Raw genomic sequence first — 24555 nt, 5'->3', positions numbered from 1 at the left:
TTCCACAGGAAAACAAACTGAGGCCTGGATCCAAAACACTAATATAAATCCTGAAGTCCAACGCACAGTAATAAAAAGAATGTAACTTATTCACTCGCCTTGAAGCAATGGCCTTGGTTACTGACCTTTATTTAGGGCTGTGTTTCAATTGCAGTTTATTGAGTCGACAATTTTTTCTAGGAGGTGTGTCAGCTTTCGCAGATGCTGTGGGACCGGGATGAGTGTTCCCAGCATTTTATTTCACAGCTCATTTTTAATGTGGAAGCAAGTCATCCTCGGTTCCGAGGGGGATAGCAAAATACTGCAGATGCTGGAAATCCGAAATAACAACAGAAAATGCTGGAAAAACTCAGCAGGCCAGGCAACATCCGTGGAGAGAAAATAGAGTCAACGTTTCAGGTGAACCCTTTGTCAAGACTAAAGAAGCACAGGAAATGAAATAGATTAAGAGGCCAGGCTGGGAGAGAACAAAAGAGAAGAGACATTAAGAGGTATTCAAAATGAGACGAGATGGTGATAGGACTAGCGGAGACAAAAGACGGCTCTAGATTAGGTGTGAAATGCGCTGGCAGAATGGGCGACAGTTGCCATGTGGAAGAGAGAAAAAAAAGAAAGGGGGGGGGGAAGGCCAAAACAAAGGTGTGGATAAAAAATATAAGTAAAAATGTAATAGGGGCCGAGGTTATGATCTGAAATTGTTGAACTCGATATTGAGTCCGGAAGGCTGTAAAGTGCCTAATCAGAAGATGAGGTGCTGTTCCTCGAGTTTATGGTGAGCTTCCGTGGAACAATGCAAGAGGCCAAGGATGGTGAGGTCTGAGTGGGAATGGGGCGGTGAATTAAAATGACAGGCGACCGGAAGCTCGGGGTCACCCTTACGGACTGAACGGAGGTGTTCCGCAAAGTGGTCACCCAATCTGCGTTTGGTCTCCCCAATGTAGAGGAGACCGCATCGTGAGCAGCGAATACAGTATACTAGATTGCAAGAAGTACAAGTAAATCGCTGTTCGAGGGACTGCCTAAGCAAGCATTTCACAGCTCTTTTTTAAAAAAAAGCTTCTGGTTACTTTCCTGAGTTTTGCAGGTAGCAGGGTGGGTTGTTGCAATTTGTTTAACAGGGCTTTGCAATTGTTTTTATTTCTTCGTATGTATGCAAAATTTTTTTAAAAATCACTCGCCAGCCACGATGTAAATGCGCCTCCGGACAAGATTGCAGTGGGGGCGGTGTGTGCGTGCCCGCGCACCACTTCAGAGGCGCGTCGAGCGTGCAGTCGTGCCCGCGCACGCCCCCCGCAGGTAGGGCGAGACCGCGTCACGTGACCGCGCACGGCGCCGTCATCAGTCGGGTTCGGGATCAGCTGCTGCCGTGAAAAAAAAACATAAGACAATTGGTAAATGATTTCTTTCTCCTAGATAAAAGAATCGGATGGGGGTCGTGGGGTAGAAATAACTTCCCCGTCAACGTTGGTCGATTGAGTGCGGCGGGTAAAAGTCAGCGGCTGTTTTTGTGCAATGTCTTCAAAGGTCGGGTTTAAAATGCCCTGAGATGGGGGAATGGAGGAGGAGGAGGAGGAGGAGGTGGTGACAACAGAGGCCAAATGGAGGGACCCTGGGCAGGTTGCTGGGGAGACGGGTTCTGTATGGCGTTTATCTCGATATACTCTCTTCCATACCGGGCTTCTGCCTTTCAGATTGATAGCCTTTGGGCTTTTTTTTGCCTTGTGCATTTTATCTTTTGATTCCTCCCTTTTTTTTTTCTACAATGGCGATTCACCTGTTTAAATGGACGAGAGGGGAAGGTTTAAAAAAAAAATACCCCAAAGCGTCTCAGTCTCTGTCAGATGTGAATTATCGATGCGCCGATGCTGATCCGGATATTGTCAGCATGCTAGGTTACATGTTTTGTTAGGAAAGGTGTAGTCCTTTTCTAATTTAGAGATCCAATGGGATGCTAAGACACATTTGGAAGGAGCCAGTTCGTTGTCAACTGCCTTTGTGCATGTGTCGCAGAGAAATGTTTAACGCAGACAATTTTTTCAAATGTAATAACGACAACTTATATAATATTTATATAGCGCCTATTAATGCAGTAAAATTTCTTTTCTTTAAAACGTCTCAAGGCGCTTTACAGGAGCGTTATAAAACCAATGTTGACATATTGGGGCATATGGTCAAAGAGGTAGGTTTTAAGGAGTGGCTTAGGTGGTGGAGAGGTTTAGGGAGGGAATTCCAGAACTTAGGGCCTTGTCAGGAATGGGTGCATTTTAACTCCGGTTGGTAGCATTCTTTTCAGCATTGGAAATGTTTTTGCTATTGGTCTCAACATAAACATATATTCATAGAATAAGTTTGAGGCACTGATGTAATTTAGAACTTTTTTTTAGTTTCTTTTGCAACTTTGGTGTTGTATTTGACCCTGTGATGACCTTGGAGCAGATATCACAGAATCACAGAATCCCCACAGTGCAGATAGAGGCCATTTCGGCCCATCGAGCCTGCACCGACACATATCCCACCCTATCCCTGTAACCCCACGTATTTAATCCCCTAACACTAAGGGTCAATTTATCAGAGCCAAATCAACCTAACCCGCACATCTTTGGACTGTGGGAGGAAACCGGAGCACCCGGAGAAAATCCACGCAGACACGGGGAGAATGTGCAAACTCCACACAGACAGTCACCCGAGGCCGGATTTGAACCCGGGTCCCTGGTGCTGTGAGGCAACAGTGCTAACCACTATGCCACCACTATGTGGTCGCATCACCAAGACTGTTTACTTCCACCTCTAACATCGCCCGTCTCCGCCCCGCCTTGGCTCATCTGCTGCTGAAACCCTCATCCATGCCTTTGTTACCTCTAGACTTGACTTCCAATGCTCTCCTGGCCGGCCTCGCATCTTCCACCCTACATAAACTTCAGCTCATCCACAACTCTGCTGCCCGTATCCTAACTCGCACCAAGTCCTATCTATCCATCATGCCTGTGCTCGCTGGTCTACATTGGCTCGGTCCAGCAATGTCTCAAATTAAAATATTTTCATCCTTGTTTTCAAATCGCTCCATGGCCTCTCCCCTCCCTATCTCTATCCTCTTCCAGCCCTACAACCCTCAGATGTCTGCACTCCTCCAGTTCTGGCCTCTTGTGCCTCCCTGACTTTAATTGCTCCACCATTGGCAGCCGTGCCTTCAAGTGCCTAGGCCCTAATTCTGGAATTCCCTCCCTAAACCTCTCTACCTCTCTCATCTCCTTTAAAGATGTGCCTTAAAACCTACCTCTTGGTCATCTGTTGTAATATCTTATTATGTGGCTTGGTGTCAAATTTTGTTTTATAATGCCCCTGTGAAATACCTAGGGATGTTTGACTATGTTAATGGTGCTATATAAATGCAAGATGCTCTTGTAATATAACCTATGAATGACATTGCAGTGGAGGAAGCTTTAATTTATGTTAAACCATTGCAGATTTATATAACAGATCCACCTAATTGTGTTTCAGATATGTTAATAGTTCTATACTTGGGAAATGTGTTTAGTAATTATTAATACTGTCCTGTAGATGCTGGTCAGAACAAGTGGTTGGAGATGTTTTAAGGTTGTAGTTTTGAGAGAAAAAATATTCATGTGTAATTGTTCCATAAAACAAAACTTAAGGAAGTATTCATTCACGACTGAATAGAAATGACACTGGGAATTGTTGTAAACATGTTTCACTATGTTGCTTCTTGCTTGCAAAGCATTTTAAAGAAACTTGACACTAGATCTAAGAGTATTTTAAAAAGAATTTAAGTGTGAATTTTCTGTAAATTATGAAAAAATTAAAGTTCCACTGAACTCAAGTACTGTACTGGGTTGAGAAGAAAGGATATTAAGTGATGTGGAGAAAAGACGGAATTGGTATTAAAATGGGAGAACTGTCGTGGCTAACCAAATGGTGCAGTGGGCTCTATTGCAGATAGCTCATTTCTGTTTGTATGATGAGAAATGCATATTACTTGGTAATTACTTGAATAACAGTCTTGTACGAAAAGTGTGAGCGTATAGGGGTAGCCTTGGTTGAAATCTGAAAGTATCATTCTGAAAGTAAAATCACAGAATACGCTTTGTATGCAGGCTTTCACAAGTACATCTGTATAAATTCTACTTTGTGTCTACTGGGGATTTGAAGCCTTTACGATTGTGATCTTAAAAAGTGATATTTGCATCATTTGTGACAGATGGAAGGAGAGGTAATTTGGCATCCATTGGTGGAAATCTGTTAATTTTAGTACTTGTTTACAGCGCCGAGTCAATTATTGCCTAAGAATGTGCTGGGTGGTAGCTTTTATATGTTAATATAAAAATAAAACCGAGTCAGGTGACTTAAAGCATTTTCAAAAAACTTCAAACTCCTGTTTCTTATGAGATAAGGGGCTGGCTTGTGCTAAGTGTATTCTTTTATGCAGCTAGTATGGTGTTTGCAGTTCAACTACATATAATCTTTCATTGGATTTTAGGTGGTAGTTTTATTGAGATATGCTATAACTGTCAACTTTTCCTTTAAAATATGGGAAAGTATGTGTCTTTTTTGTGCAATGTTGCATCTGTAATGGCATTTGGTCATCAGTTCTGTGATGCTGCCTCCTCATTGTTCCTATTGGTTGGTCTTCTCATTTCTGTGTGATTTCCTGTCTTTTTTTTTTTTTCCCCCCCCCGCCCCCCCTTTCCTCCACCTTCAGTGCATACCAAATTTTTGATGATTGGGGAGAGAAGAGGTTGTTACTTTATAATTATACAGACTAACACTGTCAGCAAATTTACTTATTTGTTTATATAATAATCAACTTTATTGTCATTGTTAATGCACAAGTGCAGTACAACGAAATGTAGGCTTGCGGCTCCCGAGAGTGTACATTTTGATTAAGACATTTAACATTCAACGTTCATTTGGCTTGTAATACATAAACATAAACATAATAAAGTGCATTGACAGATGTGCAGGCTTTAGAGTTTATTTGTGGAGTTCAGTAGGATGACAGCCCTGGGAAAGAAGCTGTTCCTAAATCTGGTTGTTCGGGTGTGAATGCATCTGTAGCGTCTCCCAGATGGCAGGGGGGGCGAACAAACTGTGGCTGGGGTGGGTAGGGTCTTTGATGATGGTCAGTGACCTCCGTAAACAGCGTTTCTGGTAGATGTTTTCTATGGTCGGGTGCCGGTAATGCATTGGGCAGTTTTGACTACCCGCTGCAGGGCTTTCCGGTCATAGGAGCTACAGCTGCCATACCATACTGTGATACAGTTCGTCAGGATGCTCTCTATTGTGCAGCGGTAAAAGTTAGAGAGGATCAGGGGTGACAGGTTACATCCCTTCAGCCTCCTTAGGAAATATAGGCGCTGCTGGGCCTTCACCAGAGAGGAGGTATTGAGGGACCAGGAGAGGTCTTCCGTGATGTGGACTCCGAGGAACTTAAAGCTGTCCACCCTTTCCACCACAGTCCCATGGATGTGGATGGGGGTGTGACTTCCGCCTTTAGACTTCCTGAAGTCCACAATGATTTCCTTGGTTTTCTTGATGTTAAGGGCCAGGTTGTTATCGGCGCACCACTTCATGAGATGCTGGACCTCCTCCCTGTAGGCTGACTCATCGTTGTTGGTGATCTGGCCTACCACCGTGGTATCATCCGCAAACTTTATATGGTTCCCTCCTTGGTTGTGATCAAAAGCGTGATTTAGAATTGAACTTTTGTAATTACCTTTGAACTAATTTTGGTGGGCTATTCTTTTATAATGTTGAAACAAAAGAAATTCTTCAGTGCATTATAGGTAGATAATATTTCCTCCTTCACTGCTTTTAGCTCAAAAGAGACATCACTTATTGAAAGCAGCTTGTGCCGCTCCAGTGATCCACCATGGGGGAACTGTTCCGGAGTGAGGAGATGACACTGGCGCAGCTTTTCTTGCAGTCAGAAGCTGCTTACTGTTGCGTCAGTGAGCTAGGAGAGCTCGGAATGGTCCAGTTTCGAGATGTAAGTTGATGCATTTTACTGTCTTACCTAATTGTACACCATTAATGAGAGAACTGCCTAAATGTCTATGAATCTGAATTGGTTTTCCTGCTGATTAATGAAACTGCCCAGTTTACTTTGTGGGGGATTCATGAACCAGCATGCTTTATATGAAAGAACATGAGTGGATGGCTGCTTACATTTTTTTCTTTTTTGCTGCCTTGCCTAGCCTAGTGCTTCTGTACTGGCTATTCCGGTACTACAGCAGCCCAACGAGACTACCATATTTAATTTAAAGTTGCACTGTAATCTATTTTGTTACATGCATACAATAGCGAAACTGGAAATCAAATGTGTTTTTTTTTAGCTAACTAGAGTGCAGTCTCATTTTGTCAGCAATAGTAAATTCCTAGTATTTATTCCCTTTCACTTAGATATTCAAGTGCCACAAAAGACTTCTCTACTGAGAGGGTAAATAAGTGTCCAGCAGCTAGGCTGCTGCCAGTTGTCTTGGGCCAGGTTTCTTGAGGAAGAATTTGCAACAACTAACTTTATTTTTATCCTCGTACATCTCTCTTTCTGAGAGTATTTGGGGCTCTGCTTAGTGTATTCACCCGGGTGGCTAAGTTTGGTAACTCCTGTTGTGGGGCATTATGGATATATTATTGATTAATTAATACACTTTGATCTTTACCTCATTTTGTTATGTTAGTTGTACCAGTATAGAAGTCGCATCCATTGGTTTTTCTACAAGGTGTACACCGATACTGGCTGACAGAATTTCAAAATCTAGATAAGATCTGCTTCTAGGCTTTGTAGGTCAGAAAAACCTGTAACTAGCATTTATTGCAATAAGCATTGTGATTTATATAAACATCACAGAAATCCTATTGTTTTTAGAGTTGATTTTGCTCTTTTTTTTCCCCCCTCTGTACAGTTAAATCCAGATGTGAATGTATTTCAGCGCAAATTTGTAAATGAGGTTCGTCGTTGTGAAGAAATGGATCGTAAACTCCGTGAGTATCTGTAGGGCATTCGTAAGGGACACTTGTCACAAAGTCATGATATTTCCAGTAGAATATTGAGGAAGCTGCAAGATATTTCTATTGTGTATGCTATTCCATCTGTTCATTCCTATTTGAAATGATAGCATTTGCACCTCTGCAAACAATAGTGAAAGCAAAATAAAATGCATTGCCATTTTTTGCTTGGTACTTTACATACTGTTTAAATTGCCTTGCATTTAAAGAATAATAACTAACTGTTTTAAAGGCACAGGAAAGAAATAAGAGCGAGCATTTTTTTAAGTGGAAATAACATTGAATTTTTGACAGCCAGAAATGAGCTTGGAAAGAAGGGTTAACAAAAGTATTTGTTTCATGGTGAATAACACTGCTTTTGGGTTAGTACAAATCTGATTGGCAATGCAGATTTGCTTAAAAATATCATGACTATGCAGTTTTTTTTAGAATTACTTAATTGCTTTCAGGCTTTGTTGAAAAGGAAATCCGAAAAGCAAACCTTGCAATTTTGGACACTGGCGAGAATCCTGAGGTTCCTTTTCCTCGTGACATGATTGATTTGGAGGTAAGCAGGTCTGGCATTAGAAATTAATTTTCTCCTAAGAGCAATCATTCTGCTAGTATGCACGATGATTGTCATTGTTTCTCAGGCTCACAACTTTTTCATTGTGTACAAATATGAACTTCAGGATTTATGTGATCTTAGCTCAGTTAACTAATCTTAAGCAGTGTCAGTGGGATTACTACAATTGGTTTCCATGCTTGCAGGTTAAGGAGGGAAAAATAGCAGTGAGCATTCAAGTTGCATTTCTGTCTGGCATGTGGTTTGCTGTTCCGGTTCACAAATGGAATGATAACGTTGCCTCTACTATACTGTGAATTGTTAACACAAAATTTAACTTATGTACAAACTTACTCTGGTAATGTTTTTCCTTTCTCTGCCAGTATTTCTTTGTGTCTCTCTTGGGTACAATCCACCATTCCAGGAGGTGCGCTTTAACAGCGCAGGAAGGGATTCCTGTCTCCCGGTATAGAACCTGAGTGGAATTATTAGAGGCTAGGACTTGCTGTACTTGTCTTTGTTTGTTTATAGCTGATGGACCACAATGGAGAAGGTTCCCTTTCTGTGTTACATGAAGCAAAGTGTATATCTTTGCTTTGTAGATGCCTTCCTCCCTCACCTCAGTTTGTGAATTGGGGTTCTTGCTGCTGATGCAGGAATAGTGATGCACACTCTCTTTTTGAAGCTATTACTATTTTTATACATTGACGTAATGACAGACTTATTTATTTTTCATTTACTGTTCTACATGATTATGAAATCTGATCACTGTTTTTATTTTCGTCATTGCAGATTGTGGATAGGTCACTCCATCTGTTTGAGAGGCAATTATGGACTACATTGTTAAGGCCATGATTTATTTTTAAACAGAACTCTTGCTTATGTGGGGATCCCAGAAGGTACTGAATATTGAGAAGGGATTGGTTGCTTAATGGCCAATTATTACTACATCAAAAGTTCCTGTAGCAATTCCACTGGCACCAATGTACTTCAGATTGGGACCTCGACTAATATGGAGTCACAGATGTGGCACAGTTCCCAAAGTGATCTAAATCATCACCCTATTGTACTCTGCCATCAATGCATCATGCTCCATGCATGATCAGGCCACTATTTGTTAACATTTATCTTAATTAGACTACTTGTCAGTTATATTTTCAGTTTTATTTTCAGTTTATGCCAATGGTGTAAATAGAAAATGTCTATTTAGTGCAACGTTCTTAAGTTGGTTGATTTACTTCCAGTAAATTCTTGATACTTTTCTCCCCCTTAGATTAATCGAGGCTGGAACATGTCCAAACCTTGCTACCATCTCTTTTTCTGTAAAATTTCAACCCTTTTAACTTAGTGTGCAAATGTGGTCTGTGTTAACTACCAAATAGGAACTAAGCTATACTTTTTAAACAGAATTATTGGCAAAGCCATTTCCACACGCACTACATAGTGAACAGTAGAAATGTGTATAATGTTCTGGGTTTTTATTATTTCCATTAGGCTTTAATTTGTTTTAGGCTGATTAAGTTCACTTAATTTTGTATATCACTATCTGACCTGCACTCAAATTTGCATATTACTGTAGCTTTTTAGTTTTTGCTATAGAAAGCTTTTGAGTCTTTCCTTCTTAAAAACAGGACCGGCATGGTGCCGTTCGATCAAAAAGTCCGGATTACAGAGAAGTATACTTACTAAGGTACAAGAGCCCCGTACACAGCCACAGATCCAGGCGTCCCTGTTGCATGGCAACAGGTGCAGGAACCCCAGTTAACCGACATTTCCGGTTATTTAGGTGCCGGTTAATCGAAGTTTCCTGTAACTACAGGGCAGTAATCTACCTAGTGTTTGTATCATAAGTTTTCAAACGGGGGTCCTTCAACTCTAGCAGGTCACTCAAATTGATGGGCAGCCATGCAATGCGCCATGTACATAGTCTCGAATCTTGTATTCTATATATTTTCTGTAATGTATTAACATCTTATTTCTGTTGCTCTATATTAAAAGTTCAGTTTTTTGGTGCTCCTCGTGGTAAAGTCTGAAAACCAATGGTTTAACTCAAACTGTACGAGCAAGGCTTGAGTTGTTTATACCTGTACTAGTCAGCTGAACCTCGGGAAACCCTCCCGTATGTTATTTTTTTCATTAAATGTTGAATGTTACTTTCTCCATCTTATGACACTTTTTTTTGTTTAACTTACTGCACAATAATCACAAATCTCTAATGTCTTGCCGTTTACTGCTGTAACCTTCAACAGCAGCAAAAAATGAACAATAACAATGTGTAGTTATCAATGTATATTACTGAAAGAATAACTGAATACAAAGCAGCATTCTCATCTATTTTGAGTTCAAATGATTTTAAGCCAGTTAAGCTCTTCTGCAATTAAACATCATCTAAACCCTTCAATGAGCTTTCCTTGTAACTATACTAGTATTTGTTAGTTAAACTAATTATACATATACTATTTCTCAGGATGCAGTGCAATAAAACCCATAATTTTAGTTCTCATCGTGCAGTCTGTTGTGTACATCTGAATGATTATTCCCACCACGGGAGGGGAAATAGCTTACGAAAATGGAATAAAACTTGGTCATCAGCTATAATCTTGTGTGAACAGGATGGAGTGTGTTGAACAGCAGAAATGTTTTTTGGGGTTCAGGTGACGTTAATGGCAGCAATGGTGCTTGAGTAGTTTGTCACTTTACCCGCACAATGTATTATAGACTTGCATTGTAGTCCAGTTTAAAGATGCAATCTGTCGTTGATGCTGTGAAATTTTATTTCTAGCGTATAATACTGAATTTTAACTAGGTGGCATTTCTTAATTTTTGTTTTTCAGGCAACCTTTGAGAAACTTGAAAATGAACTGAAGGAAATCAATACTAACCAGGAAGCGTTAAAACGTAACTTCTTAGAGTTGACTGAACTGAAATATATCCTACGTAGAACCCAGCAGTTCTTCGACGAGGTCGGATTATTGTAAATTCTTCATTTCTAAACCCATACAAACATATCTCATTAAGGATTAGTTTAATCTTGCAATGCATGTGTACATCAATGTTGGCATTTCTGTCCATGTTTCTGGTTTGCAAACACTGTGATTGCACATTGCAAAAAGACATAATATTTCATACCAAATACATCAAGTAGCTTCTAAAACTCATATTTGTATGGTGTATTGAGTTTCATTTATGATAAACTGCATGATAAATTTTGCTTATTTGCTTTTCTGCCTAAATACTGACAATCAGTGATGCCTTGTTATTTTATTTTGGTTTCTGTAATCGATATAATGCTTCTGGGAAATTAGATGGGTTAAGAGTCAATGCTGTTCAAAAGCTCTTCAAGTGTTAAATGTCTTTAAATTTGAACAAACTGTGTTGCTGATGCTGAATGGGCAAGTGTATTATGCTTAACTTGTAAGGAAATTTGGTGCAAATTTACACTGAATGCTCCTGTGTTGCATTAAGTGTAGTTTAAAAAAAAAAAAAAAACCCCAATTATCTTGACCGTTGGGATGTCATAGAAGGCAGGATGATGTTTTTCCTCATCTGGCCTATACTTCCTCAGTACATTGGGCCTGAATTTGCAGTCGGAGGTTGCCCGCGGGCGGATGCCTTCCAATGGCAAAAAATCTACGAACCTACCTGGTGGTCCTGGATCCACAGAGACTCGTGCTCTGAGTGTCTCTGCGTAGAGGCTCATGTATCCCAGGAGCGCAGGCGGTTCGCAAGCGCCCCTGAGATCATGTGGGCCGGCCCAACCAGTGAAAGAAGGGGATCCCCATTCATGCATAAGCATGAATGGGGATTACATTAACATATAAATAAAAAATTACATTTAAAATTGAAGTACAATTTAATTAAACATTTAAAACAAAAATTAAATGTTTTAAAAAATAAATTAAGTGTTTTAAAGGGGCTAAAAATAACCGTAACTTATTTTACAGGTGTTTTAATGTTTAAATAATTGGGGGAAAAAAAATGTTTTATATTCATTTAAGCTCTTATGCTGGTAGAAGCAGGCCTTATGCCTGCTTTTACCAGGTGTAAGAATTTCACGGGCATTCGTTGGGCAAATAGCCCAATTCTCTGCCCGCGGATTCCCTTTCCCAGGGATGCGGATGGTCTGTCCAGAAGATTCTTGACTGATTGCAAGTTCTGGGTTTTTGCACATGCATGAAAACCTGGAACTTGCTGAGCACGCACACCCCCGCAGGCACCGGAAAATACGGACCCATATGTCTTGTGAGTGAGGGGCTAGATGTGCTCACCTGACTGCTGTTTTATTGTCAACCCTTTGTTTACTAAGAGCTTTTTAGCTGACAGTTTTTAAAGAATTAATAATTCTTGGCTGTGGTCTGACTGGAGGAGCAAGTCCTAAAAGGAGATTTTTTGTGGCTGAGTAAGGGTGCTGCTCACTGAGGCCTGAAACATTAAACAAGAAGGATTGTTTATAATCAGAATAAACGAACAGTGAAATTATTGCTCGTAAATGGTGTAGCCCAGTGCTTTGGTGCATTAATCTGCTGACCTTCATGATTCTCTGCACTGTAAATGAACAATCTGAGATGAGACAACTCTTCCCACAGTTGTTTGCCTCCCACTGATTGGCTTGCTGTTAGTGCAAATCTGGAAACAGTTGTCTGATGACCCAGAGGTGGGGAATATAATCTTCTAATTTTGGATCACTAGGAAATATAATACTTTTCAATTGCCTCCAATGTTCAAATTTTGTGACTTGTAATTTTTCAAAATACACTTGTTCATATAGCTGCTGACCCACTGATTTATATTGAACCCATTAGGTAAACAAGTCTGTATTGAAGCAGCTGGTTTTCAATATGAAAAGTGGATGTGATTGAATATAAATATGGGTGGGCAGTGTTTCCTGTTCTTGCACCTAGGCGTGTTAGAACTTGGATGCCACTAATAAGGAAATTCAGGTGGGGAGAATCGTATAAGCCCATAAAGGAGCATGTTTAATTTTCTGTCCATTTAAATTAATGGACAAGAAATTGGCAGGCTCCTTTTTATGAGCCTGCAATCCTCCTTGCATGATTTTTTTTTTCTCTTCGCTGCAACCAAGTGATTCATTATGCCCAGGTGCAGGAACAAGAAAATCTACCCCCGGGTATTTTAGCTGTTTGAAATACTTCTAACATTCTAGGTAATACAGGAAACTTTGTTATATCCGGCACCGACTGGACCGAGCTGTTGCCGATCTAGCAAAACTGCCGGACATACAAAGTTAATGTTGAAGCATATGGAGATTTTCATCTCCGTATCTGACAACAAACACTGTTGCTTAGCAACAGCTTCAAACAGTTGGCCCGTACCTTGGAAGCGTCTCTGTAGCTTAGCAACAGCTTCAGAGAGACTTTCCAAAGCCTGACTGTTTGTGGTGGGGGGGGGGAAAAGCCACGAGAAGAAAAACAACCTAACAGAACGGCTCCTGATTTCTGCCGGTAGATCGAGGTTTCCGGACATACAACCTCTGGATAAACCAAAGTCTCCTGTATATTGAACATTAAATTATTAAATAATTCTTAATGTGTAAATAGTATCATTGGAACTAGTTTGTATGATGCAGGCACCTTATGCATGTCAATGTGAGGAAAAAGTTAGGAAAACTAGAAATACGTGCACAATTTGTAAATATTTCAAAGTGAAGTTAAAAGCAAACCTACACTTGGTCTCCCATTCAGCTTCAGTATGGTGGTCATTGCCTAGGACTTGTCATTTTTTTATTTGTTGTGATGGAGTCCATAAGAAGGTTGACATGCACATTTGAAGAGTTTAATATCCTCTTGTCACAGGGAGTCTTCCTATATGACTAAATACTGACATAGACATGCACAGTAATTTACCGCCTCTAACTTGAGTGGTTAACCATATATATGGGTCAATATTTTGTTTTTGACTGGAAAACTTGAAAATAGATTGGAAATCACCAAAACTACAAATGTTTTTCAACCGTGAATTTGCCCTTAGAAAAGCAGGTATTTTTCCTCAGTGTAAATGTTAGCAGTTTACTTGCTAGTTTGGAAATTATTTAATTTTCAGCAATCGGGGACCCTTTGAACTGTATTTGCCCCAATTTATATCTCTGGCCATGTGTGTTGTTGGATTATAGAAAACCATCTGTATGCAGCATCCCATCTAATATGCTTGGCTGAAAACTGACTGAACAAGCCAGAACATCTGAATCTAGGCCATGGTTGGTTTTTGAACTCCATGACCTTGTGGCTAGAAGTAATGCTCATCGGCCATTTGAGTTGAGGGGAAACCAGTATAGTCTTCCTCTGATGTCCAGCAAGTGATAAGCTCTGGTTGTTACCTGGTCTTCCTCCAAGTCACTATTGGGCATCAGTTTTCAGAGCTAAATTTGTTCCTGCAGGGCTCAGTTAATTTCCTGTCTGCCAATTTGATCTTATTGTAGCTGCAGTCATGTATACAGGAAACTCTTTATTATACGGGACCGGCGTGGTGCCGGTTTATCAAAAAGTCTGGATTACAGAGAGGTATAGTTAAAAGGTACGAGAGCTCCGTACACAGCAACAAATTCAGGCTTCCCTGTTGCTTAGCAACATGTGCAGGAACTCCGGCCACAGACCAAGCGTCCCTGTTGCTTAGCAACAAGTGCACGAACCCCAGTTACACAGCCACAGATCCAGGAACTGCCAGTAATAAGAAGTAAAACTTACCTGAACCTACTCCTGAATTTTGCCGGTTAACAGAGATTTCCGATTATCTAGGTGCCGGTTAAGAGAGTTTCCTGTACATCACAAAATCTTGCTGCTCTCCTGACCCTGTTTGTGTTAAAACTGCAGTAACCACATATTCTCTATGCTTTTCTGATATTGTTTGCATATCATATGCACAGATCAACCCTCAAAGCACCTTAACAAAAGCACTTGATTTTAAAACTAATCTAGAATTTTGAAGGGGAAAACTCTTGGACTTGTTAATATCCTAAATTGACTTTCTCTCTTACTAATATTTATGGTGCTTCTGTTGTAGGTTTGGCATTTATATCTTGGATCACAACATATATCCATGTTTGAATATTCCAATGGCAAAGACTCACGCTCTAATTTGATATAAAGTTTGAAGTGGCCATGTCCGTTTCCAATCTTAAGATTGTTGTAACATATTTGTCCTTGTAGATTACTCCAATTGGCAGTCCAGTCAAGTACGCCTCCTCTCCTTAAACCGTGTGTAGCACTAGTGAGCTGTCAGAGACATCTGAGGAAAAATACCTGTTAAACATTTTGTGCCACTGACTCGTGGACACCAAGAAAATCGAATGTATTCACTTCAGCAGTATATGTTTTAAAAAAAAATCATTTTCACAATGCATCCTTCTGCAAAACCGTGGTATTGTATGTACTCCTTGTAACAAGCTATGAAGCCATTTTAGCTGGCAGCTGAAGGATCAAGAGTATGTTAATCATGTTTGTCCTTTTCCCAGTCTTCTGTTTTTGAAACATAGGCAGAAAAATAACAACGGGAGAGCTAAGTTTTGAATCTTTCAGCGTAAGCAGCCTTAAGTGCAGGAATCTAAGGAAGACTGGAAAAGTAACAGTTAATGGCATGCAGATTCCCATCCCCCCACTCTCCCACCTCTTCTGGTTTCTTGTGAATCTTTATTTTCTTGTTCTGCTTATTATTTTGAGTAAATTGTTGCAAATCTGATTTTAGTGTGTTTTTTCTGGGCTATCTTGAAAAATTCAGGACTGCTTTTATAGTTTGATCTCCAATAAAGAGCCACACATGGAATATTTCTTGTGCCTATTATGTGAACTGAAGCCTATTTTTCCCCTCTAAATTTCAGCTATTTTGAATGTGCCATTTAATAACTTTATATTTAAAACTCTCCAGAGGAAAGCAGTTATTGGCTAATTATAATACATTTTTGGTATAAGCATAAGCGCCTGTGGCTTCATAGTGGAGATCAATCTTTACTCAGGATGGGGCTTGTGATGTACTCTCTTCAAAACTTTTTTTTACACTTCATTGAATGATTTACTGTGCCGTTAAAGTTGCCCATTTATAAGAGCTAAGCCCTTTACCAGCCTATTGAAAAGTTCTTATGGAATTGTTTTTAATATCTCGGGCAAATGGTTTAAAAATAACCCAGAATTCTCCAGTTATTATACTTCACTAAACCTGTATCTTCCTCCCCTTTTCCCAAATAGGTGTGGATCAAATTGTTTATCTCTTCCCAGATATTTTTCTCTTGCTTCTTGTGGAAGGGTTAAAATAACTTGCTACTAAAGATCTTGAGTGCCTAAACTTTGTAAAAATGCTGTAATCATAATTTTGGGGGTTTCAATAGTAATCACACTGGCATCTCGTTTTTTTAAGTTACTGTCAGAATAACCAATGCCTGGTACAGTACTTGGTTACAAAACTGCAATCTAATCCAGAGCCTCTGGCAACCTCAAAGAGCAAAATTTACGTTGGAAGCTTTATGAAGTACAAAACCTTAAGGCTGAATTGCAGTTTTGCATTTGAGATTTTATACATGTTTTCTTGACTTGTGTGGCAGAGTGTGATTGCTAAGTTAAGGCATAAAATGTAAAAACTAAATTTGTATGAGCAGTTTGCAAATAGAACATTCCTCATTTAGTGTGTATTCTCTTGGGAATTGTCCTTCCCTTAATGCTATAGTTTTCCCCTTGAAGCTGTTGAGTTTTGCTGTGCAACTTTTTCAAAATTTTATTTGAGCTCGTGATACAAGGCCAGGGACTTTTTTCCACTTGAAAAAAGACACTTTGCCTTTTCCACAAAAGTTACTTTACTGAGTTCTACTGCATTTGTACATTGAAATGGATTTACAGTCCACTCTCTGTTAGACAACTGCACTTAATCCAGATCCATGCGAATGACAATTTTACAAGACTGTGTAGCCTCTGGCAAACGTGTAGCCTAATGTAACCTTTGTTCCAGTTTAGGACACTTCAATTGAGGATGTAACATGATGAAGCACTGTTAATGAAATTGGCTTTTTTTCCTAAAGTCTGTTTCTGATGGTAAATTGCTTAGATAAATCAAGTCTTCCATTATTCTAAACCTCTTTTTAAAAAGATTTGGATTTACAAAAAGTGATAATTTAGCCCTGTAAGAATGGTGGGCGAAACTAGTAGCCTCAAATCCAGTACACAAATGGTAATGGCTCTTTTGGCCTATTGAGCATTCATACCAGTCTGTAGGCAGTTTTATATTACTGCAGTGTCACCAACTCCTGATATGTGGGTCCTGCTCAGTAAGTAGACATGAAGTCCTATGCCTGCTTGCTTTATATCACAAAGGACATATGATTCACCGGGGCAGCGCAACACCTATTCTGATGTCCTGAATTTTATTTTAAATTGCATATATTCAGAAGAAGAATATACTATCCAGTGCCTCTGCTCTCCAGTAGGCATATTGGAGAAGGCCAATTCAGGAAACTGAGACCTGATATATTGCGCACATACTGAAGACTGCTGCTTTGTCTTGTGCATTGGCCTTCAGTGGGTCTGCGGGGAAAGTATGTAAACCTGGGCGATTGACACACGCACTGGTAAATTTGGCATTGCTCTTTCAAAACCCTGAGGTAAAAGACTTTGATCCCCACCTTCCAGAATGACTACAGGTAAGATTTGTAGATTTGTTGTCTCTCAATACAGATTCCAATCTGAGCCATTTCACTTTTTGGGAAGGGTACATTTACATTAGGTGCTTGTGATAATGTCCAGTTTGTTTTGTTTTAATTTTGTTAGATAAAATGACTGGTTTTAGTGTACAAGACAAGCCCTTTTCTTGCTCATAACAGATTTGTTTTGAAAATTTTTAATTATGAATTTAGAAGTTGCACTCCACGCCTTCATTCTCAAGCCTGTTGCACATATGTGCAAGTGGTATAATGGGGTACATCTGATTCAAGGTAACTCTTTCTGTGGTTGTTTTCAATAACTAGGACACAAAATTAATAGACATTGAATTCCTAGCTTCACATTTTTTTCCCTAAACTTTGTTCATAGCTCATGTAAGTTTTCCATAAAAAATGTAGTGACTAGTTGATGCAGGGGTGAGCATACTTTCAGATGCAGGTCCTGGGTTTTCATCCAGCCAGGACTACTGGGATGAAAGTGTTCTTTCTTCAGCTGTAAGAGATCTGTATGAAATGCATTTGAACAGTCTGCATGAAGATGTAGGTTTGAGCCCACAGGGAAAAAGAAAATACTAATTTTGCATTAAATTAACAGAACTAACTAAATTAGCAGAAATGGAAAATATTGCACTTATGTAGTGCGTTGTGGGTGATTCTTTTGAGGCTAGAGCGAAGACACTTTGTGGTTGACATTTAACTTGCGGCCCAGGTGTAAAATTGGCATTGTGGATTGGCCACCTGTTCTGTAAACCGCCTCATTTTTGTTTACATTTAAATCGGTTAATACGCTTTGTGCCTGAAATTGGATAATGTTTCATTCCCCATGCTTTGATGAGCACAACATTGTAGTGATTTTATGCAATGGGAGCTGTAAGTACCTTTTTTATTTCAATGAGACTAAATTAACCATTGTAAAATGTATGACCATTGTAAATTGAAACACATAAATTTCTTAAGAGGCTTGATGGGGTTAATGCTGGGAAAATGTTTCTCCTGGCTGGGTAATCTAGAACTGATCACGGCCACAGAATAAGGGGTAGTCCATTTAGGACTGAGATGAGGAGAAATTTCTTCACTCAAAGGGTTGTGAATCCTTGGAATTCTCTACCCCAGAGAGCTGTGGATGCTCAGTCATTGAGTGTATTCAAGATAGAGGTCGCTAAATTTTTGGGAACGAAGGGAATTAAGAGATAGTTAGTGCGGGAAGGTGGAGTTGAGGTAGAAGATCAGCCATGATCTTGTTGAATGGCGGAGCGGGCTTGAAGGGCCAAATGGCCGACTCCAGCTCCTATTTCTTATGTTCTTGTGACTTGACCAAGTATGCTGCAATTCCCATTTGCCTCAAATGCAGCAAAATATTTTTAAAAGGCTGCAAACAATGAAATACTTAAACTTATGAAAACACAAATACTATCAAAATAACAGAACAGAAGTGAATCAAAGAATAACTACATTCAAATCAATTACCTTTAATACGCATAAAACATGATCACTACACTCGACTGACATATTCCTCCTCGGGGCATGTTCACGCATGGTAGATTTTATCTTTTTTGTGTCAGCAGTTTGAGGCTAAAATTATTTGACCACTATATATAGATGGGACATCCTACTGGTCATAGTGTGGTATCAGATTAAAACAACTTGTGATATGGTTGGGTCCTATTCATTGCTTAAACGTGATACCGTACTATAATATAAATGCAGTATCCTTTATATCAATCATGCTGGCTTCCTGTATTTTAACAGAATTTCATTTGCCTTTGTTAACCAACAGTTATTTTATAAAAGTCTTAATCTACGTTAAAATGCCAGAGCGATTAAGTAATGACTGACTTTAGTAACTACAATTCAAGAAGCAATATATGCTAATCTAGTGTAGCAAGTTAATAGAATCTGTATCATACATAATTGGCCTAGAATTAGCAATATGTCCACAGCTTATGGTAGAATGCTGCCTCTGTATTTAGTTGAATGGTTTGTGTTTCTTCTCTTTCTCCTTTGGGTTTCCTCCACCCTCACTCATGGACAGTGCCTGCGCCCTGGCCACTGGGAGAGCTTGAGCAGAGGACCTTTTTTTAAGTCTGTGTTTTGCTTGTACCGAGTTATGTAAGTGACTCGCTGTAGGGAATTCCATTGATCACCACCCAGCAAAATAGCCTGGCTGAGATTAGGAGCTCATCATACACATCAATACATCAGCTGCTTATCAGTTTTTCAACGAGGATTTTATTTTAGGTTTTGGATAAAATTATTTGGAACAGTGTTAATTGTTCTAATTATATTTGGCAAGTATTAATTAACTTTAAAAAAAAAGATAAACAGCCTTTAAAAATCAGTTACATTTAATAGTAACAAATATAGAGTGGCAGCCAACTTCTAAATTTTTTTTCCCCAAAAATAATTCTTATCCTTTGTGTGAATTTTCACTCATGCGTGTGATGTTTTTGCAGTGGTGGAAATTTAGGAAAAGAGACACTTAACCAATCCCTTAACAATGTACCCATCTGAAAGCAGAATTACAGCCTTCAGTGGACTGAAGGTTCAGGCCAGAAGATTTGGGAGGGAGGGAGAGGGAAACTTCAAGCAAAACCACTTCATGCTATTTCCATGACCATATTTTAAAAAGAGATATAATTAGTTTCACAATTTGCAATTTTATGATTTGCCATTTTCTCCTGTTTTACATCTGCCTTATTATTGAAAAATTGTTGCCATTTTAGATCATCAGAAAATGCTTGATGTAACTTGTTAATATGACTGCAGTTATATTGATGCACACTTTGCTCTATTCCTGCTGAAGAATTTTCCTGGTGATATTGTACTTTTTTAAAACTGCAAATCCCCCTAATAACCCATAGAACTTTTCCCTTCTGTTGAAGTAGTTATTAAATATCGATTAAATTATCCTCACACTTTCATGATTTTAAAATCAACTTTTCTAATGATTCAATGCTTTGACGGTGAATATACCCAGCTGTAGCAAAGTATGATGTAACTTGTATATAAGTTGCACCATTTTCCAAGAGATAGACACGATGAATGAATGAGGCTTTTGAAGATGGACGTCATCGCGATTAAAATCTGTTCTGATTACTGTAAAATCTAGTATGAAGTGTTTTTGACTCCCTCATATTTGGAATGCTTTACAGTCAGTCTTCTGGACCATCTCCAATCTTTTGTCAGTGTGCACAAGTTCATACTGCAAAACTGTTCATAATTCTGTATTAGTTAGCAGTAAATTGGCATAATTACAAACCATAGGCATGGTTAGTATGACAAATTAGAACATTTACAATAATGCAGATGAGAGTTGAAGCTGTATTAAAACCATGCAGAGGGAGCTTTCCACTGCATTTAGACATGGTATACTTGACCTGGAAGTGCTTGATGGAGAATTTGAATGCCAAATTCATTGAGCTTCCAGTGCTTTCATGAGTACAAAATGTATGTATTGGAATTCTTGCAAACATTTTTGGATGCTTATCCTATCTGGGCTGGCCAATTAAATTTGTAGTTGCATATTCCCAACCACTTAACAGTTGCAGAGTCACTTGATACATATGTCCTATATGTTTTTGCTGTGGTCGGGTACAGGCCTCAAATGTATTAAACCAAAACTATTGGGAAGATGTATTAACATAACTTTGTTTTAAAGTTGAATTTTAAATTTACTATTAATAATGGACCATTTTGTGAGCTAGTATCCACTTGAATGTAGTGACTGATCTCTAGGTTTTCAGAGAAATAAGGTTGTAGGGCATTCTGAGGTGCTACCTGTTGGTTCAACTATGTCTACTAATAGAGCAGGTGAATAGAGATTGCTAGTAAAAGGTGCAACTTTTGCAATAAATCTGTTCCCTCTTCACCTTAGTCTCCCATTAACAGACAGCAAGTGTCTCCCTACACCAATACACAGACACAATTTCCACAAAATGCAGCAAAAAAAGTCAAAAGAAATTCACTGAGTAACTGTTACCGAGTTGATACTATGTCAGTATCTTATTACAAAAAAAAAATTTCCACTTCTGTGACTTTCTATCATTGGCATGTACATCTTGGCAACAGCCTATTGATTTTTCTGATATTCTCATCTGAGTCCTTCAGAAATATCAAACAACCTGCTTGAATGAAGCTGTTCTCATCTCTACCTTTTTAGTTTTCCTGTACATCTTTGCTTGCATCTCTGTATTTTCAAAATTCATGGTTTCATTGTTCGATGTGTTTTTTCATTTTTTTTTTTTCCTGTCACTTTTTTCTTTGCAATGTTTGTTTTTCCTTTTCTCCTGGTTCCTGGTTCCCCTGCATGCCACTAACTGGTTTCATAGTGTGTTAATTGATTTAATTCAGGCTGAATTGCATCATCAGCAGATGTCTGATCCAGACCTACTGGAGGAATCGTCTTCCCTACTGGAGCCAAGTGAACTGGGACGAGGTGCCCCCCTGAGACTTGGGTAACTTAATTTGTTAATTAAATGTTATTTGGTGATTCTAACTGGGACTTCATTCCTATGAAGGCTGAAGTACAATTCCTGTGCCAAAAGTGTTCAATTTAAGAAACGTGAATGTTAACAATCTATTTGTGACATTACTTGGATGGATGTGGGAGTTTCAGGCTAATTAGTTGAGGTTCCGATGACCTTGTAAATCACAGGAAACATTTGAATGGTTAAAGGAGCCAGCCTGTTTAATTTTTTCCCTCTTTAAATTTATTTGCTGTGTTGGGTTTGCAAATTGTTCTTTCAAATGAACTTTGCTTTATAAATTAAAATCATTATGACCAGTTTGCTTTGACTAACTAGAACTTGGGTACTTTTAAACCTAATATCTGCAACAACAACTGGCATTTATACAGGGCCTTAAACATACAGAAATATCCCAAGCCACTTCACCGAGCCAAAGAAGACATTAAGAGTTGTGGTCTAAAGTTTGGCCAGAGTTTTAAGGAGGAGCTTAAGAGGTGGAGAGGCAGAGGAGTTAAAGGAGGGAATTGGCTCCTGGTCCCCGAACACCTCAACATTAAAATGCTCGTCCTTGTGTTTAAATTGCTTCATGGCCTCGCCCTTCTCTCACTCCCTCCTCCTCTTCCTCCAGCCCTACAACCTTGCCAGAATTCTCCATTCCTCTGGCTTTGCCCTTGTGCATTCCTCCACCTTTATTTCACATTAGCAGCTGTGCCTTCAGTCACCCAATCCCCAAGCATTTGAACTTCCTCCTTTACGAACTTTTTAAAAACCACCTCTTTGACCAAACTTCTGATTACCCCACTAATATTTCCTGTGGCTCGGTGTCCATTTTGTGATTATTCCCTTGAGACTTTGAACATTTTCTAAGTTAAAGGTGCTACATAATTTTAAGCTGTTTGTGTTTTTGAGCGCTTTAAGGAGATGGTAATGAAAAGAAGCTGGAGTGTTTTTTTGAAGGAGGTGGCAGTTTTTTTTTTTTTTAAGTAAAACCTAGTGTAAAAAAAATTAGTAGATATGCAGGCCTTTCTGACAGGTGTAAGTACAGCAGTTAAGAGATTTTAAAAATCCTCATACCTTTGTTTTCAGTAGTTGAGTACTTCTTTAATCTATACAACAAATTTGATCAGAATTGTTCAAAATAAAAACTAATTGAACAATGCAAATTGCCTCAGTTGGATAAATTGAGGTATATAATGTATTTTTAAAAGAATGCAGATAGAAAAAGTAGTTTTGATTTTTCTGGATTTTATTTGTTTGATCTGTTTTGCAATCTTTGACAGATCATGTGCTGCACTTTGTATTTTGCCTGTGTATGTGCAGCTTTGTGACTGTGCATATACTTTTATGTACAGCTTTGTGGCCGGAGTGATAAACCGAGAGAGGATCCCTACCTTTGAGCGGATGCTGTGGCGTGTGTGCAGAGGGAATGTCTTTCTACGACAGGCTGAAATTGAAAATCCCTTGGAGGACCCAGTAGCTGTAAGTGCTGTGGGTGTAATTTTAATAAATTGTTAACTTCAGTTGAGAACCATTTCTTCCATAATGAATAGTCCTGCTACTCCTGAGGCTTAATTCTATGGTGACGTAGGTTGTAGAATTAACTTTTTAAAATCAAGTCATTTGAGACTCTTGTGTAGATGAGATGGTGTAAAACTATCGCAAACACTTTTCAGGAAAGTAGCTCTAGTGCCAGGTCTACAGAATGTTGGCAACATTAGTGCAACCTTAGAGCAACACTCCTGGCATCTTTTGGTTCTGTAAGGTTGGCACCTCTATCCTGGGAATATTGAATTATGTTAGGATCTCCTGATGTATGTTGTCTGGGAGAGTATGCACAAGTGCAGGATTCGCAACCAGCAGTTAAATCTGATGGTAGTAAAAAGGGCAGCTCTTCTCCAGAAGATGCCCACAGTTGCTCTGGGTAAAAGGGCAGATGAGTGACAAATTTGTACGGCTATCCGATTGTAGAATTGGCACTCTGTTCTAATCAGATTTTAAATTTGATCAGCTATCCCCTGTGTGTGTGTGTGTGTGTGTGTGTGTGTGTATATATAGACTGACTCCACCAAATAATGCACAGATCTTAAGACAGCATGCAGCTGCTTTATACTTTGATTATGAGCAGGCTTTTGTGTTGTAAAAGTTGAGTTAAGTGACAATGAAGGGGTACACAGAAGGCATACAATAATTCAGAAGTGTTGGAATTATATTTGAATGTTTTCTCATTTTAAATAAATTGGAGAATGCCAGGAGAAAGGTTGATCAAGATGGAGCCAAAGAGACTGCAATAGTGAATAAAAATATTGCTAATCATGATATTTGGTGTTACGTTTTGGATACTACAAACAATAGAATTTCTGCTAGTGTCAAATGGCTGTACACACATGAAAGGAGTGAATGTAGCTCACTGAGAATGATGGTGTAAAATGAATTGGCTTTCGTGTTCAGTACTTCAGGTAGAGTTTGTGTTGCTAGTCACATTTCAGTTGTCAACACCTAGGGATGGGCATGAAATGTGGCCTTGCCAGCATTGCCCACAAGCAATAGAAAAAAATGGAAGATACCGGCTACTGATGTAAGTAGCCGCTGCCTTAATGACTGAAGAGGGTAGGTCATTGTCTGTTGTTTGTCCCTCGACACTGGACAGAGCTCAATAATTTTGATTGTTTCCACATCAATTTTAAGCTAAGAGTTCGCCATGATTTAAGTTTTTTGCAATTCTAGAAAAGCAGCGATTTCAGATTAATGTGTTCTCATTTTTTAGGGCGGTCAGGTGGACAAGTCTGTCTTCATCATTTTCTTTCAAGGTGACCAACTGAAAAACCGAGTGAAGAAAATTTGTGAAGGGTGAGAGTAATTATTTTTTG

The 24555-nt window shown here is 39.1% G+C and overlaps 1 protein-coding gene across 7 annotated transcripts in view; it reads left to right on the top strand.

Annotated features, from left to right (window-relative positions):
* The first annotated feature begins 1281 nt into the window (after positions 1 to 1281).
* LOC147101203 (V-type proton ATPase 116 kDa subunit a 1) overlaps positions 1282 to 24555 on the top strand; it is a 77221-nt gene continuing 53947 nt past the window's right edge. For 2 of the 7 annotated variants that reach the window (XM_085966447.1, XM_085966446.1), the window contains exons 1-8: positions 1282 to 1391; positions 5834 to 6004; positions 6921 to 6999; positions 7473 to 7570; positions 10402 to 10530; positions 21594 to 21676; positions 23041 to 23167; positions 24453 to 24535. In XM_085966447.1, the coding sequence (XP_085822573.1) occupies positions 5888 to 6004; positions 6921 to 6999; positions 7473 to 7570; positions 10402 to 10530; positions 21594 to 21676; positions 23041 to 23167; positions 24453 to 24535 (716 nt within the window). In that variant the 5' untranslated portion in view covers positions 1282 to 1391; positions 5834 to 5887. Of the gene's footprint in view, positions 1492 to 5833; positions 6005 to 6920; positions 7000 to 7472; positions 7571 to 10401; positions 10531 to 15040; positions 15101 to 21572; positions 21677 to 23040; positions 23168 to 24452; positions 24536 to 24555 lie in introns of those variants that run through there. The other 5 variants (XM_085966445.1, XM_085966442.1, XM_085966444.1 and 2 more) reach the window with 4 other exon arrangements.

This window comes from Somniosus microcephalus, chromosome 24, assembly GCF_052327205.1.
Source record: "Somniosus microcephalus isolate GS21.2 chromosome 24, FLI_Smic_1.0, whole genome shotgun sequence".
Classification (NCBI taxonomy): Eukaryota; Metazoa; Chordata; class Chondrichthyes; order Squaliformes; family Somniosidae; genus Somniosus; species Somniosus microcephalus.
Note: the sequence above shows the minus strand (reverse complement) of the source record. Positions and strands in the feature narration are given on the sequence as shown.